The following is an 18,387-nucleotide window of genomic DNA, read 5'->3' on the forward strand; positions in this document are numbered from 1 at the left end:
ATGCTGCATAGCGGGAGGAGCTGTGATTTTCGACTGCAGTGTAAATGACTGACACCGTGTACCAGCAGGGAATTAATATGACACGTGGTTCTCAAACATCGTCTTGACTAACAGTGCTCCTTGTGCTTGCTAAGTAGAACTTAATCCTGAGTGCTGTAGAAACCAGCCTGGCAAAAACTGCTTGGTTTCCACCTGACCGGCTCGGAGACACACCCTCTGCTGTCTGTTCTCACAGCCCCCAAATCTTGCTTCTGTTTCCTATTTCCAAAGGGAAAAGACACTGGATAGGAAAGCAGGGGATCTGTGTTTTTTAATAAAATACAAGGTTGTTTTAATGAGTTATTTTAGAGTGGGTTTGGGGGACAGTGGCAGGGGATGTCGGCCATGATAAAAGGCCATTATTGATGCATTCCCATTTTATACTGCAGTGCGGTTTTAGTACCCAAAGTTCTTTGACTGTGGACTGATCCATCTTCAAGATGGAAATCAGTTTCCCAAAGACATACGAAAACATTTTTATCATCCCTTAATGTATCCTCCTTATCTTTACCTTACCGTCACTTCAAATGGCTATGGCATTAATATTTTTTAGATCTATTCATACCTTTGGGCGAGGAGAGGGTTCAGGTGCTGGTTTTTGAAGCCAGACATACTTTGTCACACTATTATATCCCATTTGCAAAACTAGATTGAAGTTTTCTCTTTAGAATCCTCCCTGTTCTTGTGTCCCCAAAGGTTAGCCCTAGCAAGTATACTAGCTTTTTACCAGGGCGGGGGGTGGGGCAGGGAGATAAAATGTTCAAAGTTGCTGTCCTTGCTTTTTCCCATGGGGCCACCTCAGCAGTCCGAGAACAGTTGGCTGGCTGCCCTCCCTCCATCTCTGTCTTGGCTGCTAGTGTTCCTGTTCCTCCCTGCCCCACTTCTAGGAGTGGAGAGAGAGGATGGCCAGCTGAGGCCCAACCCCTGCAGCATGGCGCATCCTGCTGTATCATGGCGCCTCTCGCTGGGACGCAGGCTCTGGCTTGTTTTTTATGAAGTGGTGAGATTGTCAGCACTGAGCAAGCCACATCCTCTCCCCCAGACCTCTTGTGACCAGCAGGGGAAAGTTATTTATGCAGCCCCAAAAGGTCACTGCGGGGCTTTGCTGGATTTGGGAGGAAGAGGGAGTTCTGCTGAAGACATTTTTTTTTTTTCTCACTAGTGCCTAGATGGCCGTTGTTTATTCTTTTACTCATTTATATTATGCTCTTACTACTTTTTCCCCCTCTGCACGTAGTCTCCAGTGACTGAGCTGGACAGACTGCTTTCCTTTCCTGGATGGCCAGAGATTGGGAACATATAACAGGATGCCCTGGACTCCTCCCTAAAAGGGCACAACTGGTTTTGTAGCAGTAGCACAAGAGATTGAACTGGCCCTCACAAGGGTGCAGCTCTTACCCTTGGCCTGCCTTTGCAAGGGCAGTACCCCAGTGTGCTCAGAAGCAGCCGCAGCTTCATGACTGGGTGTAGAACTAGGAGGAGGCATCCGGTAGTTACATGCCTCCGTTGTGTTGACAAGGGAGGTGTGCTATGCACTCTGCATCCCTCACTGCCTCACACAGGAATGGCACATCCCTGTCCTCAAAGACTTCCCCTACCGGGTCGTGATGAGTCCTGCCTCTTACATTCTTTCTTCACTCAATACTGAGTCTTGATAGTTGGATTTTTGTTACACGGTAGTGATTTCCCTCTTCTTTCTCCTCTTTTGTGGGTTGGGGAGGATAACAGGAAGGGGTCCACAAAAGGCAGTTAGGTGGGCTTGTATGAGTGGCTCTCTCAGAGGCCTGTGGCTTTTGCAGAAGGCACAGGTTAGATGGAATTTCATCACGCCTGGACTGGCATGCCCTTGAAGAGACCAGGCGTGCCAGCACACTTAAGTCAGTGCTGCCTGGAAGGCCCTGGGTGGATCCAGAAGGCACTTTCTCAGAGCTGTGTGTTCTTAGGTTTAGAACCTTCTTGGACACATTGGGTTAGCTTTAACCTGTGAGAATTTGTAGACCATCATTTAAACCAGTTTGAATTATGGGAGAAGTGATTTATTTTGCCTTAATGGACCCAGATCCATCACTTAATTGTGTGACCCTTTGTTTAGCCCAGTAGTAGAAACCGTGTACAAAATGGGACCCTGCAGCCCGACACTGACAGATGGCCTGGTGCCCATGCAGCGCCATGTTATAGTGACAGCGTTTGCCACCTGTGGCTGCAGAGTGCCTGCAGGCCTCTGGATCTGCTGAGCTGGCAAATGGTGGAACTCCGCAGCCACTCTCTCAGGGTCTGCTGCCACCTGCTGAATGAGAGCGGCTAGGCTTTTGCATAAATGCGCAGTGAGAAATCATACAACAGCATTAAAAATATGTTACAATTGGTAATGTCAGCTGCTGGCTTAGCACTGCTTTCTGCAGGGTTTTTTTTTTTTTTTTAATCTCTGTATATCTACTTCTTAAAATTAAATGCGGTCCGTGAAGAAACAATTTAAAGTATTAAACTTTTTTGTAGAAAACAAGCTATGGGATTTACTCTAAATACCTGAGTTGCAGAATAAAGCCTGGATTTGTTGTTCCATCTGTATTCCTTGCAAAAGGAGATTCACTATCTCTTGGGTGTTTTAGGCTGGCATTTTATGTATTCTTACTGTATTGCATTAAATAATGCTCTGATAAAATAACCAAACATGCTATAAAACCATATGAAATCCCCCCAAATCTTGAAAATGTTTAAATTTAAAAATTTCTCTGTTCGTCTTTTAGGCTTTATCAGTAATGAACATCTCTCTGCACCTGAAAATTCCTTGAGGCGTTCTCTGTAGGCTCCACAAAGGAAGCTAATGAAAAGCGTGTCCACACCATCTGATAAGCCCAGCGGCTGCGAGTACTGGCAGGGTTTCTGTTGTGCCCGTCTGAACACAGTATCTCGCTTTGTCCTTCCTCACTTTCTCCTGAAGTAGCAGCTTTACCTTTGTAAAAATTTCACCCAAGAGAAGGTTTCAGAAGACGTCGTTTATTCAGAAATTGGGAAGAAGGGGAATTTAGGCAAGGTTAAGGGGGAAGTAGGTATTTTACTTAGAATGAGCTGAAGCACAGTAGTGGATACAACTCATACTCCTGTCTTTCTAGAAATCAGACACTTCTCCCTTTCACTATCTAAAGTTCTAACAGCTACTCGCAGTGCTTATTGGAAGTCTTGTGTCCATCTTGCAGCAGACCGTCTGGATTATTCTGGTTTTTAAGTTTATTTTTTGGTCAGCTTAGTTTTCTTTTCCTTCTTCATTGCCTTGCTAGCTGTTGCTTGTGTCTTGGCAATGTTTTTTTCATCTACGATGACCATTTTGTACTGTCACTGTTTACTTGTTTTATTTTGATTTGGAATGTTGGTTACAGATTCCCTATTAATTTGTGTATAGTTATGATTAAATGAGAGAAGATACAAAACTTTTAAAGCACTCACTATGTGTTTTTGTCTTATGTCAGATACCTTCTCAGAAAGTCTGGCCCGGTGTGGGTGCTTCACTTTAAATTTTGTCAGAGTAGATTGCCAGTTGATCTGTTGAAGGGGAAGAGATGTGGAATGGTCTTTTGTGTTTTGAGGACCATGTAAAATATGGCTTTTGCTTGGTGGGGTCAAGCTAGACTAATTATTATATCTTTTTTGTTTTATGTTTTAATGGTCAGGAAATCTGTGTTCAAAATCTTCAAACTGTTTATGTAACCATCCAGCAAGTCACTTATTTGTTGTAGGTGGGAAGCAAAGAACTGTGAAAGAGTCACTGTAAGCTTTTTTTTTTTTGCCATCTTACTTTCCTAGCTAAAGTGGATACAGAAATTTTTCACACAGAGACCCTTATTTCTTACAGTTTTCACTTTTGGAAAGCAAATAAGCTAAGAGAATTTGGCCATTTGACAAAAACAAACATCCTTGTGCCCACTCCCTTCTTCTGCAGTAGGAGTTAGCTGCCACTTGTATTCTGAAACCCAGCCTGCCTGGTGACTAAAAATAAGGGCGTTTCATGCCTGTCTTTCCCAGCTTGAGCCACTTAAAAGCCAGCGTGGCTGTCAGGTTCCTGAGATGTAACCACATGTTTGAAAGGAGAATTGGCTTACCTGTGGTTATGTTCTGGGTTGTTCTTGGTTAGTACAGATATCCCCTGTACTTTTCAAAAGTTTGTGTTAAACCACTTTGCTTTTGCAGAAGACCTGCATTAGTACCTGTTTTTGCTAACCAAAAGAAATCCAAAGCAGACTTCTGTTTTTACGATAAAGGTGGAAAGCAAAAAAGCCTTCAGCGTTTGTTTTGTAGCATAGAGGGAGCACACACCCCGCGCGGTAGCGGTGAGAGCAGCACCACCCAAGCTCTTTCCCTGAGAGCCGCACTCAGCGTCCCAGCCGCCATAGCTCTGAGCTCTGTCTGTGAGCACGTGTGCTTTATCTGGTTTTATTTTGTGCATCCGTTAACAAGATGTATTCTAAGGTATCAGAAAAGCCAAAGAGAGGTTATTTGGGGGTCCGGGAACACTCAACAATTTTTTCATATGTATTAATGGTAATTGCTTCTTTGCTTTATGTCTTTTTGGCTTACGAAAGGTTTCAAAAGAATGTTCTACTTTCAGAATGGGGGGGGGCACCTTTCAACATTACAGGGCAGCTCACTTCCTCTGTTAAAGGTGGGACACATGGGGGGGTGCCTGGGTGGCTCTGTTCGTTAAGCATCTGACTTTTGATCTCAGCTCAGGTCTTGATCTCAGGGTCATCTCGAATGGCCCTTTCAACGTTTAAACCTATATTAATTAAGGACATACTTTAAAGTATGATCCAGTTAAGTGGCACTGAAAGACAGCTTAGTATTGAGTTCAAAGCGAGGACTAGAACCAGCTGCGTGTAACGCACATCTAGCACAGAGTGACCCCCATAGCAGTGAAAGGGTTAACCCTTACTAGTACTGGTATAAGAGTTGGTATTCTCGGGGCGCCTGGGTGGCACAGCGGTTAAGCGTCTGCCTTCGGCTCAGGGCGTGATCCTGGCGTTATGGGATTGAGCCCCACATCAGGCTCCTCCGCTATGAGCCTGCTTCTTCCTCTCCCACTCCCCCTGCTTGTGTTCCCTCTCTCGTTGGCTGTCTCTATCTCTGTCAAATAAATAAATAAAATCTTTAAAAAAAAAAAAGTTGGTATTCTCTGAGGCTTCAACTTCATCATTCATAAAGGGGAACTGATAATGGACGAAGAAAACAAATTTAAAGATATTTTGCTTCCTTCTTGGATTCTTTTTAGAGAGAAAAGGAAGTTTTTCCTTGATTTTTGATTTTATTTTCTTGTTTTTTTGATTTAGAAGTGTACTGTTCCCTTAGTAGCTTAGAAACATTGGGTCTCTTGAGAGTCAGAACTGTGTTTGAATTCTGCCTCTTCCTTTTCCTGTTTGGGAAACTGTGCTCCAGTTAGTTAAATGCTGAGATTCTGTTTCTTACCTGTAAAACGGAGAGGGGTGGATGGGGGGAGAGTGGAGTGATCATGTCTGTTCTTTCATATTGTTAAAAGATTAGCAGTAATGTCTTTGAATTGCTTAGAGCAGTGTCTGGCCCTTAATTGCTTCCTGAATGGGAGCTATTATATGTTATAGAAAGCTTGAAACCAAAACCCATTCAAGGAGCCAGTTAAAAGAGGGTCTGTTTCCAGGACTCTGGCAGTGAGGAGCAGTATACAGATGGGAAAGTCAGGAGTAGTTGTCTTACTTAGCAGGCCTGCAGATGTTTGTGGAATGTTCTTTATTGAGTGGGCCAGCAGTGGACGGGTTGGGTGGGAGACTATGACCAATTGAAAAGTGCTTGTTGGCAAGAAGAGGGGACGTTAGTGATGCGGTACTCTGAGGGTCACAGTTAGAGGGCTGGCATCTCCGATTGGGAGGTGGACTGTTGGGTGTCTGTGACCAGGCAAAGGCACCTCCCAGGTCACCCTTCACGCCCTCAGTCCTCCAGAAAACCCATTTTCTGATGAGCTATTAGAAGTGTATCTCTGGGATGTGGGGTGTGAGAGGTGCCTCCCAGAAGCAATGGGAAGGAAAGGAAGCACACGTGGAAAAAGGAAGTCGAGGGAGAGATCCGTGGGAAACTTGGACTGAGGAGGGTATTTTTCTGCCCCTCAACAAATTTTTAATTTGTTACTTTCCCTCGACGTGTGTGTGTGTGTGTGTGTGTGTGTGTGTGTGTGTGTGTGTGTGTGTTCTTTAAAAGAAAGTAAGTGCCACTAGATGGCACCCAGACCCCGGCATTATTCCGACTGTATATGTTATAGTTCTGTTACAGATTCTTTTCAAAAGATAGGCCATTAATATGTTGTTTTTTTAAAATAAAATGTCATATGTAGCCTATTTTAGAGAGGAATAAAGGATGAAAAATTGAAATCCAAAATCTATATATCTTGTGGGCCCAATTTGTGCTATCGAGAAAACCCAGTTGTTGAGGTGCATAATGGCTTATGGTCTTTGTTCATAGGAAGACGCTGTCTAAAATCTGATTCTCATGCACAAGTGTTCGATTGACTTATTAGTGAGACTTCTGAAATGTGGGTTTATAATCAATATTTTCAGGAAGAGAGTCATCTGCCCCTAAAGCAGTATCTTTTTTTCTTACCTTTCATCATTATTTGACATTTCACCTCTTAGAAAGTTTGGAATTGTGTTTCTTAAAGAATATTATGTGGCTTTTAAACAAATATGTCTGATTATTGCTTTGCATTTGTATTTTAACTGTGTGTGTGTGTGTGTGTGTGTGTGTGTGTGTTTGCACGTGTGTGCGTGCCCATGAGTTACGTGTAGACATGGGTACATTAAAGGAATGGTACATTAATGGTACATTAAAATGTTTTAGTTGTTAAAATATAATAGGTGATCAAAAACTAACCATGACAGTAGGTTTTCAAAACTGTCAAATAATGGTTTTAAAATTTAGTATGTCTTCAGAACTTTAGCTTAATTCTACGTTGTGTTATATTTCCCCAGAGAGTTCATATTCCTGGGTGTTTCCCTCTTTGATGTCACCAACAGATGTAAATCTAATTGGTTCTTTTTTTTTTTTTTTAATAGGCTCCATGCTGGGCATGGGGCTTGACTTCATGATCCTGAGATGGAGATCTGAGCTGAGATCAAGAGTCGGATGCTTAACTGACTGAGCCACCCAGGCGCCCCTAAATTTAATTGATTCTAATAAGTGTGTTGAACCTTGAGTCAAGCGCTTGGTTGCATATCTCATTTAATATTCATTTTACATACAGATAAACTAAGGTTTAGAGAGTTTGAGTGACTTGGCTAAATTCATGCCATCAGTAAATGGAGGCACCATGATTTGAAACTAAGTCTATCAATGTGTTACTGTGTAGTTGCATTTTGTGGGCATTTAGCCCTGGGCATATTAAACCAGTCTTGACTGTCTTCTGTTCATCCCATCTATATCAAACAAGCAAGTGTCATCAGGCCTGAAATAGGGAGTGCACATGGCAAGACCCCAAAAGAAATGTGTGGGGTTTTGTGTGTGTGTGTTTGTTTGTTTGGGGGAGTATCCCAGCCATTGACAAATAAATGGAAAACACCCAGACAAGTGGATGGTGCTGCTTCTGCAGTGTGAGGTGCTGCTTCAAGAAATTGAAGAATGAATTGAAAAAGCAACAGAGAAATACAGACTGAAGAACAGTTAGAAGGACTGTGATTGTTGTGTAGCCAAAATTGTCTATAATCTGGGCCATTCAGAAATACTGAAGGTCAGTGTTGACTCTTAGTTCATGTTTTATATGTTTACAGGACATGGGACTCGAGCTACTGCTTCTTGGGGACTTTAGCTTCTAACAATCATCATGTGCTCTCAAAATGAAAGAAACTAGGAAACACCTGGAAAAAACATCTATTTTGATGTTTCTGAGTTAAGAAATTTCTGTCAGGTTGAAGATGGGCAGGATAGCAGATATCCTGATGGTTATTTTTTCCCCTACAGTATACTTTTGATTGTTTGAAGGTTGATTTTAACCTAAGCTGTGTCATTTCTCCGCCTTTCCTAGGGCTTCCTGAAGAATGAGAAGGACAATGCCCTGCTGTCTGCCATTGAGGAGTCCCGGAAGAGGGTAAGAAAGGAATCGAAATGAGGATGGACGCCATTGTGAGGGCAGCAGTGTCTGCTGGGAGCACAGGTTCTGGAAGCTGGAGCCTGGGTCCAGGCCCAGCTCTCCTACTTAGCTAATTCACTAGAGGGAGTTCTGCGGGAACTGTTTTTGAGGAAGATATCATGGTTGTAACTCTGCGTGTATTTAGTGACTGAAATGCATCTGAAACAGAATGGTCAATTAATTATTAAACTAATCTTAAAATGGAAGACCAGACAGTTCTTTGGTTTCATTGTTACAGCATATAAAATGATATTTTGATTTCTGTTGAATCAGCAGTTCAGAAAAGCAGTTATGATCATTGATAATTTTCCTTAATTTTTCCTTTTATCATACAACTTGACTTTCTGTGTTACCTTTTATATTAACAATTTTTCCAAGCTCTTTAAAAAAAAAAAAAGGAAAGAAAACCAGCTTGGCTCTCCAAAGGATGGTAAAGAAGTCAGCCAGAGCAGCCATTATATGTGTAGCAATGTTTTGCATCAGGCATTCCTTCAAGATACTCAAAGATTGTTTACTAACATGTGTTATCGCCATTTGTTTCTGACAAGAATTAGAAGAGCAAAACCTTTCCAAAAGGTCCCATTATGGGGTAAGGGATTTTTTTTTAGGCCACTGGAGTCCTTTGGGGATGGGGGGAGGAAGGTTAGCAGTCATGTGAAGTTGGTTCTAAAAACTGCAGCTCTCCCCAGGAAGGAGGCCGGAGAGGGTTCACTCTAGTCTGCCCGCAGTGGCTGTCTCTGCAGAAGTGAATAGGGGCGAAGGGGAAACCTCTATTCTGCTGTTTACTTTATAACTCTTATATCAAGTGAAATATATTTATGTATTATTTATGTAGTTTAAAATTACTTATGTAGTTTAAAATAATAAAATAAAAAACTGCTTCTCAGTGTGCTTTATTAAAATGTTCTGTGCAGGTGGAACTATCTCAGGAAGGCTGATGTGAGTGAGATAGGGCAGCAGGGGGCTTGCCAGCTCTAATTTATAAGATGTTCCAAAGGCATTTATTTAAATGATTGGTACGTTTAATTATCAGAGTAAAAAGAAATCCCTGAAATTTTATTAGGTACATTTTTGGCAATAGTATTTATTCCTAGAAATAGAGAAATTCACTTGATTCAGATTTGGGAAAAAAATTTTTTTTAAAAGGCTTTTTTGTTCACACTTTGAGTGAGTTACTCACCAGCATCGATTCTCCTGCTGTAAAGGACCAGTGAAATTAAATTAGGATTGTCGAATGCCACTGAGCCTTATTAATCCATTTACCCTGCGGAATGTGTTTCTGGAATTGGCAGTCTCTGAACACTGTGCCATACTGAGACTAAATGTGCAGCCAGCCAAAACATCTAAGTGACATACCACAGTGCAAAACGTGTGTGTATGTGTCTGTGAGGGAATGTTCCGGTGTTGGGAGCCGGCCTGGGGGGAGACCTTTCACCTGTCTGGATACCAGGAGACTACCACTGAGCAAGAATTATTTTCAAATGAAAGGTGAGCAACTTCCTGGCATATTGGTGGTAATTTCATGTTTGAATAACTTGCCAGTGTCCTGCTGAAATGCCAAGAAAACAAGCTACAAAACCACAAATGTGTCCTATCTTTTTCCATTTGGTGCATCCCAGCAAAAACAGAACAACATTATCGGAACATATGTAGAGTTTCTAAAAGCCAGCAACAGCTCAGTAATAAGCGGGTGTGAAGTCAAAGCATATTTCCCTATTCCCTTTATGAAAATGGGGTTTGAGTGCTCCCCACCTGTTTTTAATTCAGTTGCCCAGTTCTCTTCCTGCCTTCCTTTCTTAACCGTGTGCAGAGATAGATGTCCACACATAACTTGAAAGAGTCCAGTGCAATTTATAATTTCTCCACTGCTTTGTCATTTTCTGTGGTTTGTCTTTCCTTCGTTTTAATTTTTACACATCCGCACACCCTTCCAGGTTGTCCCTTTTCTCTTCCCTTGGATTCCTCTCCTTCTTGTCCCTACTGTTCCCTACCTTTCACCTTGCCTCAGACCTTCACTCCTCTTAGTTGTCAGTTAGTAGCTCTGTTGACTCTCATTCATTAGCTCTCCTGGTTGACATTTTCTTTGCACCTAATCCAGTGGTTCAGTTGTGGGTCTAAAGGGAATAAGCTGGAATAGGGCAGATGGGTGGCTGATCATCTCTGATTAGCCCACAAATTAGATTTTCATTAGCTCGAACGTAATTAAGATAAGCTCCGGGTTGCGTGGTCAAAGGAAGAGAATTTTAATGTTGGGCCATTTATTTTTATTGGAAGCTCCTTATCACACTAATGATGAATGGAACCACAGTGCTGTTCATTGAGGTTGTGGGGCTATTTCTAAATGAGTAGCCTGGCATACTGCTCAGGATATATCTGAGGATTTGAGCCCAGAAAGCTGCCAGTTTTCAGAATACTTCCTGTGTTCCTGAAAGAGGAGTTCTTGGCATGTAGGTAGGCAGCCTGATTAACAGGTGTTGGTTAATTCCCACTCTTGTCACTCCACCCCTTAAATGATGCTGGAAGTCTGTCCCCAGTGTCCTCAGCAGCAGCGTCTGTGGGTAGTATACTGTCTGTTTTCTTCAGTTGCTTTTACTATTCTGCCATTCTTTACCAGCCAGAGGACTTATCCTTAGGAAAAACTCTCGTGACACTCTGGTGTCCTAAGTCAATACCATAGCTTAGGCAGCGCACCTCCTGTTGCAGGCTTAGAAAGCTTTGTGGTATGCCAGCCTTCCCCCACGTCCCTATTTCTGCCCACCCTGGTCCTCGTGCCACATCGCCCTTCATTTTTCCTTGCTGGGAGAGGCTCAAGGCTGAGGAGGTTGTTGGTTTGACCACTAAATAGGAAGAGTTGAGAAGAGATTGTGGTTCACTTGTGTACCATTTCTGGATATCTTCTAGGGAAACCACCTCTTCTCCTATGCCTGATGCCGCCTTTCTTTTCCAGGATACTGCTCTCTATTCAAAATGCATAGCTCCCATATTGAAGTTCACTAATGTAACAAGAGAAAATGATTTTTCTCGTGGGTATTTTTTCACCCCAGTCTAACTGACTGGACTAGTCCATTCTGTCGGACTCCAGTGAGAAGCAAACCAGATGGACCTCCTTGTGTCTTAAGAATACATATTAGAGAAGGCCTTCATTGATAGATGGACCAAAATCAGACTTGCAGAATATGCCAGCCTTCTTCCCACACATTTTTGTGTGTGTCTACTATCTGTCTTTTTCACATTTTAATAAATACTGGTCCATACTTAACATCCCATTTGTAGGAAGAGTGTATATGATTTTTCTGACAGTTTCCCAGGGCTCATGTATATGGATATTATCAGTATAAATTATCTGCATTGCCAAAAATAAAGTAGGCCTTACTAATACTCATTCCCTTGGTGCTGCCTAATTAGATGCCAATCTGATTGTAAATGAAATGGCTTTTTGAAAAGTGGGGTGAAGCTGTTGGGAAACCTGGTCTGCCAGTTAAAGAATAACAGGCTAAGAACGGTCATGATTCAGTGTACCTATAAGTTGCTTTCATTTCTTCAAGAAGGTTTTGTTTTATCTTCTCCTTCCCTCCTTCCTCCCTTCTTTTCTTTCTCTTTTTCCTTTTCTTTCTGAGCGTGTTTGTTTTGGCACCAACCTGCAATATTACCACTAGACAGGCGTGAGGTTTGCCAGACATTTCCGTGATCACTTTGGGTAGAGTGGTAGGAAACCTAATCGTAGAAGGTGCCACTTTTCTTTTACTGGTTTGCTTCCTCCTATGAAAATATTACTGTCTCAAAAAATAAAGGCATTGAGAGAATCTCTTGTTTTTGTCTTGTCTTAGATATTTACTAAAAACCATTGATTTTTATAATCCAAGAAAAAGTACTTCACTTCACTGTGACATGCTATCACTTATAATACGTAGCCTAATTTCAGAGGTTTAAAAAGGTATTTATCTTAATGAGCACATGAAGTCATTAGGGGAATGTAAATAAAACAAAACCATGAGAAATCAACTCACACCTATTAGGATATCTACTACCACCCCCCCCCCCACAAAAACCCCAACAACCCAGAAAATAGTTCAGTGTTGGCAAGGGTGTAAGAAGCTGGAACCTTTGTGCTCTGTTGGTGGATATGTAAAATGGTACAGCCTCCGTGGAAACACTATTCAGTCCATCAAAAAATTAAACACAGAATTACCATGTTACCCAGCAGTTCTGCTTCTGGGTGTATATATCCCAAAGAATTGAAAGCAGGAGCTTGAAGAGGTATTTGCACCTCCATGTTTATAGCAACATTACAATAACTAAAAGGTGGAAGCAACTCAGGTGTCCATGGATAGATGGATGGATCAGCAAGATGTGGTATATACACACAATGGAATATTACTCAGCCTGAAAAAGGAAGGAAACTGCATAGGCTACAACACAGATGAACCTTGAGGACATTATACTAAATGGAATAAGCCAATCACAAAGAGACAAACACTGTATGATTGCACTTGTACGAGGTACCTGGAAATAGTCGAAAACAGAGACAAAGTAGAGTGGTGGTTCCTGGGGACTGGGGGAGGGGGAGGGTGGAGAGTCAGTGTTTAACGGGGACAGAATTTCAGTTTTACAAGAAGAAAAGAACCTTGGAGTTGTATGGTTGTGGTGCTGCACAGCAGTCTGAGTGTACTAATATCACTGAACTGTACACTCAAAAATGGTTAAGAAGTAAATTTTATAAGTATTTTACCACTATTAAAACACGTTTTTTTTAATGCATTAGACTCTAAGGATAATTTTTAAAATAGGTTACTTTTGCTCTACTTACAGAGAGATGATCATCAGAGGGGCTTTGAGTTTCCGTTGAACTTTGAAGGAAACCATGTTGTTTTCCCGTTTGGGTGATCTTCCTCTGTTCCTCTCTGACAGACCTTTGGCATGGCTGAGGAGTACCATCGGGAGTCCATGCTGGTTGAGTGGGAGCAAGTGAAACAGCGAATTCTCCACACACTGCTGGCATCAGGAGAAGATGCCCTGGACTTTACTCAAGAAAGTGAGGTAGGTTGAGTCCAAACGATAAGCCACTACTAATAAAAATGTGAGGTCAAGGAATGCTTATCTACTCGGCTACTGGCAGTCTTGGCACAGAGGATCACCATCTCCCCCTGGAGATGCTTTCTTCCCCTAGCCTCCAGGATGCCCACGTTTGCTGGGATTTTCTCCAGCATGTCTGGCTGTTTCTGCTCAGCTTCCTTTGCTGAGTTTTCCTCAAACTCCTTGACCTCCAGATATTTGAGCATTCTGGGGCTCAATCTTTGACCCGCGCTTTCTCCCTCAGTCACTGTCCTGTTGATCTCATCTGGGCTTGTAGCTTTAAATACCATTTCTATGCTGAAGATTCAGATTTACCTTGCAGCCCTACACCCCAGACTCATTTATCTAGTGGCCTTCTTGGCTCTCCGTGGTGTCTCATAGCCATCTCAAGCTGTCTATGTCCATAATTGGGTCATGATAGCCACTGCCCGCCACCCCCCTTCCCATGCCAGCCTGCCAGCCTTCTCTTTTCAGAATTTATTATCTTTATAAATGGCAGTTCCAGTTTTTCACTTACTCAGATAAATATCTCAGATTCATTTTTGTCCGGTGTGGGAGAAGACCTAGTCTCTCTCACATGTTGGCAAGCCCAATTAACCTTACTCTCAAAGACTCCAGCCACTTCTTAACTACTCCAGCATTAGTACTCTGGTCCAGACCACCATCACCTCTCTCTCAGATGTTTGAAGTAGCCTCCTGACTGCTGGCTTTATTGAATTCTGTGGCTGTCTAGCAGATCACTCCAAACCGTAGTGGCTGCACGCAAGTGTGTCGCATAGTTGGTATTTCTGGCTCAGGGTTTCTCGAAGAGTGTTGCTAAAGCTATACTCATTTCAAGGCTCAACTTGGGACCAAGGATCCACTCCTAAGCTTGCTCAGTGTGGCTCTTGGCAAGCCTCAGGTTTTCTCTGGCCCTTGGCTGGGGATATCAGGTTCTCGTCACGTGGGTCTCTCTGTTGTGCTGCTCACAACATAATAACTTCCTTCCCCTGGAGCAAGAGGGGGTATCTGAGGGAGAGCTGAAGTGCTCCCTAGATAGAAGCCAGTCTTTCTATGACTTAATCTTGAAAGTAATCTCTTATCCCCTATGTTCAAAGTCAGTCGCTAAATCCAGCCTATACTCATGGGGAAAAGGTTATACGAGAGCTTGAATCCTAGGAGGTGGGGATTTGGGGGGACCATCTTAGAGGTGCTCAACCACACTAGTCTTCCGACTTTTGCCCTGTACAATCTCTTTTCAACACAGCAGCCAGAATGACCCTGTTAAAACACAGGTTAGATGATGTCACTCCTCTGCTTAGGATCATCCAGTGACACCTACCTCACTTGGAGCGAAAGCCAGAGTCTTCACCATGACCTCTCTGTCCCCACTTTACCTGTGGCATTGCCTCTCCGAGCTCACCTCATACTATTCCTAATGCTCTTTCTGCTCCAGCCGTGCAAACTCCTTAACAGATTCCTTGAACAAAGCCAGCAGGCTGCTCCTGCCTCAGGTCCTCTGCTTCCTATTGAGTTCTGCTGAGAATATTCTTCCCCCAAATAGCTGTGTGGCTGTCTCCCTCACTTTCTTCAAGTATTTACCCACTGCCATCTCAGTGAGGCCTTCCAAGGCCTTGGATACCTGAAATCTAACAGAGCCTCTCCCCATTCAACACTTCCTGTATCCCCTTTTCTTGCTGTATTTTTTCTTTTCAGCATTTCCTTCCATGTACCATTGTGTATGTTTCATGTCTTTATACTGCTTAATGCCTGTTTCTCATAGTAGAAGGTAAGCTCCGTGAAGGTAAGGACTTTGTTTGGCTTGCTTTTACTCATACCTGCAGTGCCTGGATGAGTGCCTGGAGCAGATGCTCAGGCAGCATTTGCTGAACAGATCATTGGGCTCCGGCTAACTTCGTGGTAGCTGAAGTATTAGAGATACGCTGAAACTGTGATTTTTAGAGTAGATATGTTAAATAGGCTTTGTTTTAATTGCCAGTGTTTATTGACTGGTGGTAGTGCTAAGTTGAGGGTTTTCTCCTCTCTAAAATCTGATTTTTAAAAAGGCAGTGTATTTATATGATTCAAGAATTAAAGTATCTTGTCTCCCAAAAGCTCATTCCCTCCCCACTTTGCCTCTCTGGGATGTAATCACTATTATTATTTTCTTGTGTATATTTCCAGTGTTTCTTTATATGAACACAGGTATATGAGATTATACATTCTTACCATCCTCCCTCCTTCTTAATACAGAAGTTAGCTTTCCCTATGCTCTGTTCTTTATCTTGCTTTTCTTACTTCACGTATCTCGGAGATCTTTCCTGAGAGGGACTTTGAGACTGCATCTTGGGATTGACAGGAAAGAGCATCTTGTTTGATCAGTCATGTGTGGCTTTATGCTCTGGGGAGCTATGACTTGCCACACAGGTACCACTCTGATGTTGAGGAGTGAACAGATCTGGGGGTCAGATCCTCTCTTCACCACTGACTAGTTCTGATACCTTGTTCAAGGGACTTAACTATGCAGACCTTCAGTATCTTTACTGGTGAAATGGGATTATTGGGAAGACGTGATAATGTAAACACCTGACCCATAATGGCCATCCCTTACTATTGTTATAGAAAAAAGTCATTTCAGATGATTTAGAGGTACAGATTAAAAATTACAATGTTACAAAAATTATAGCGTAAGACATTTCCAGTAATATACCAATGCTTCCTGGTAAGTCTTTTTTCCTGGAATTTCATGGCTAGCTAGCATACTTTTCTTACAAGAGCTAAGACAGCTGAAGCTCAGACAGACAAGTAATATACTGGCGAGACCCAGGACTGTTGGCTTCTATACCATCATTCTGTTGAAGTCTGGATCAAATGTGGGTAGTTTGGCAGTGTCATGCCAGGGTCACTTCGTACATCCCGTATCCACACACTTGCTCCTGATTTAAAAACCAGGTTTTTTTCTATTAAATTAGCCCCCAAATAAATGCTAAAGACACTCGTCTTAGGAAATTTTGCATTAAGGACCCTGTGGCACATTTCTTAGACTCGAAGACTTCAAAGACTAAGATCAGATCTTTGGGAAGGAAGAACTAATGTGTAAACCCTTGGCCAGCCTAATGTTTCTTTCTCAGTTTCTTGTGAGTCTGGACAGTTAAGTAGAACAGCTCATGGTTTTATAAACTTCATTTTTTAAAATGGTGTTAATAGGTTGTGGTCTGTATTGGGATTTGGAAGTAATTATAAGCTGCTAATGAGATGTTCTTTTTTGATTGCTCTTCTCTTAAAAATAGATTAGTCTACTTAGTAGACTTTTTCTTCTTTGACCTTGAGTCCCCTTGGAAGAGAGTTATCGATACTTTTGCTGTTCTCTGTTGTGATACCTAGTAGAATGGATAGCTTTGCTGTAACAGCTGGCAAGGGATGCAGATGGTTCTCCCTTCAGGTCACCTAGGGATGTGCCATTTTCTGGAACCTTGTCGGTTCTGTTTGTTGCTGTTGTTTTGAACTTTTTTTCCTGAAGTATAACATACATACAGAAAAGTGCATACGTTATAAGTACGTAACTCAGTGAATTATCACAAAGGGGACACACCCAGATGAAGAAACAGATTATTACCAGCACCCCAACAACCCTCCTTGTGTGCCCTTCCAGTCACTACCTCTCAACCACCAACACCAAGGGAACCATGGTCCTGACTTCTAACATCATAGATTAATTTTGGCTGTTTTTGAACTTCATGTAAATGAAGTCATGCAGTATGTACTCTTGTTTCTGGCTTCTTTTCTGAGCGTTCTGTGTATCATTGCATGTAGTTGTGGGCTATTCATTCTCATGGCTGAACAGTATAACTACAATCTGCTTATCCATTCTTGGGTTGATGGACATTTGGCTAGTTCCCAGTTCTTTGCTTTTATAAATAGTGCTATTGTGAACATTCTTGTACGTGTCTTTTGGTGAATATATGTTTGCATCTCTGTTGGGTATAGCTAAGAGGGGAATTGCTGGGTCAGAGGATATGCATGTGTTCACTGGTAGATACTGCCAAACGATTTTCCAAAATGGTTGTATCCATGTACCCTCCCACCAGCAGTATGTGAGAATTCCATTTGTTCCGTATCCTTGCCACACTTGGTATTTTTCACCTTTTTAAAATTTAACCATTTTCCTCTGCCCTATTTATAGGAAACAACATAGTGTGAAGGCCAGAGACAGGCTTTGGAATTCCCGGGCCAGGGTGTCTTTCTTGTAAACGGCCCCTCTGGCAGAAGTGTTGTAAGGAATGTAGAACACGTGGGAAAGGGCTCGCCCGGTGACAGCAGAGAGGTCGCACACAGCACATCCGAGCAGTATTAATGGTGGCTGTTAGTACTTGGCAAACTACACGTGAAATTTATTTTAATCATTTCAGTAGGGATCTGTCCCTTTCCCTTGGTTTATAAAGTATCTCTAGGAATTAAATCTTTGTGTATAAGTAGAAGAAATAATTAAGGAAGTATGTCTTGCCATCTAAACCATTCTTTTCTGGGCACTTCATTGTCAGGAATAAGGTTGTTGTTACCCAGAGTCATTTGTTAGGAAGGAGGTTTTTGATCATTTTGAGCTGACCTTACATTTGAAAGAAAATGTTCACATTTGGATAATTTAATATAAAGAGAAGCTTGAGACTTTTTTGTTTTAAAGATTTATTTTTTTTAGGGAGAGCAAAAGTGTAGGGGGAGGGGCAGAGGGACAGTCTTAAGCAAACTCCACACTGAGCGAGGAGCCCCACGTGGGGCTCGATCTCACAACCCTGAGATCACAACCTGAGCCAAAACCAAGAGTTGGACACTTAACCAACTGAGCCACCCAGGTGTCCCTTGAGACTTTTTTTAAAAGCAAAAGTGAACTAGGATATGGTGGGTTCCTGAAACCTTTCACCTCCAAGCCTTCTGATAGCAGAAGAACAACAACACATTGGCGATACCTGTTTCCAGCAAGTTTTAAGAAGGGAAATGATGCTTGTATAGCATAAATTCAGTTTGGGAAATTGCTTTCTTTAGGATATGATTGAAGAAAGAGGTGTGATTTTTAAAGGAAGAGAGAAATTGAAAGATTGTTAATAACTTTTCAAGTTGTGGTCTGAATAAAAACCATGCGGTTTGAAGCAAGAAAGAGA

General features: G+C 42.2%; 1 protein-coding gene across 2 annotated transcripts in view; it reads left to right on the plus strand.

Annotated features, from left to right (window-relative positions):
• NUP93 (nucleoporin 93) overlaps positions 1-18,387 on the plus strand; it is a 103,753-nt gene that overhangs the window by 58,857 nt on the left and 26,509 nt on the right. For both annotated transcript variants that reach the window (XM_026494801.4, XM_057314097.1), the window contains exons 4-5: positions 8,075-8,137; positions 13,088-13,216. In XM_026494801.4, coding sequence (XP_026350586.1) covers positions 8,075-8,137; positions 13,088-13,216 — 192 coding nt within the window. The remainder of the gene's footprint in view (positions 1-8,074; positions 8,138-13,087; positions 13,217-18,387) is intronic.

Source organism: Ursus arctos, unplaced genomic scaffold (genome assembly GCF_023065955.2).
Source record: "Ursus arctos isolate Adak ecotype North America unplaced genomic scaffold, UrsArc2.0 scaffold_19, whole genome shotgun sequence".
NCBI lineage: Eukaryota > Metazoa > Chordata > Mammalia > Carnivora > Ursidae > Ursus > Ursus arctos.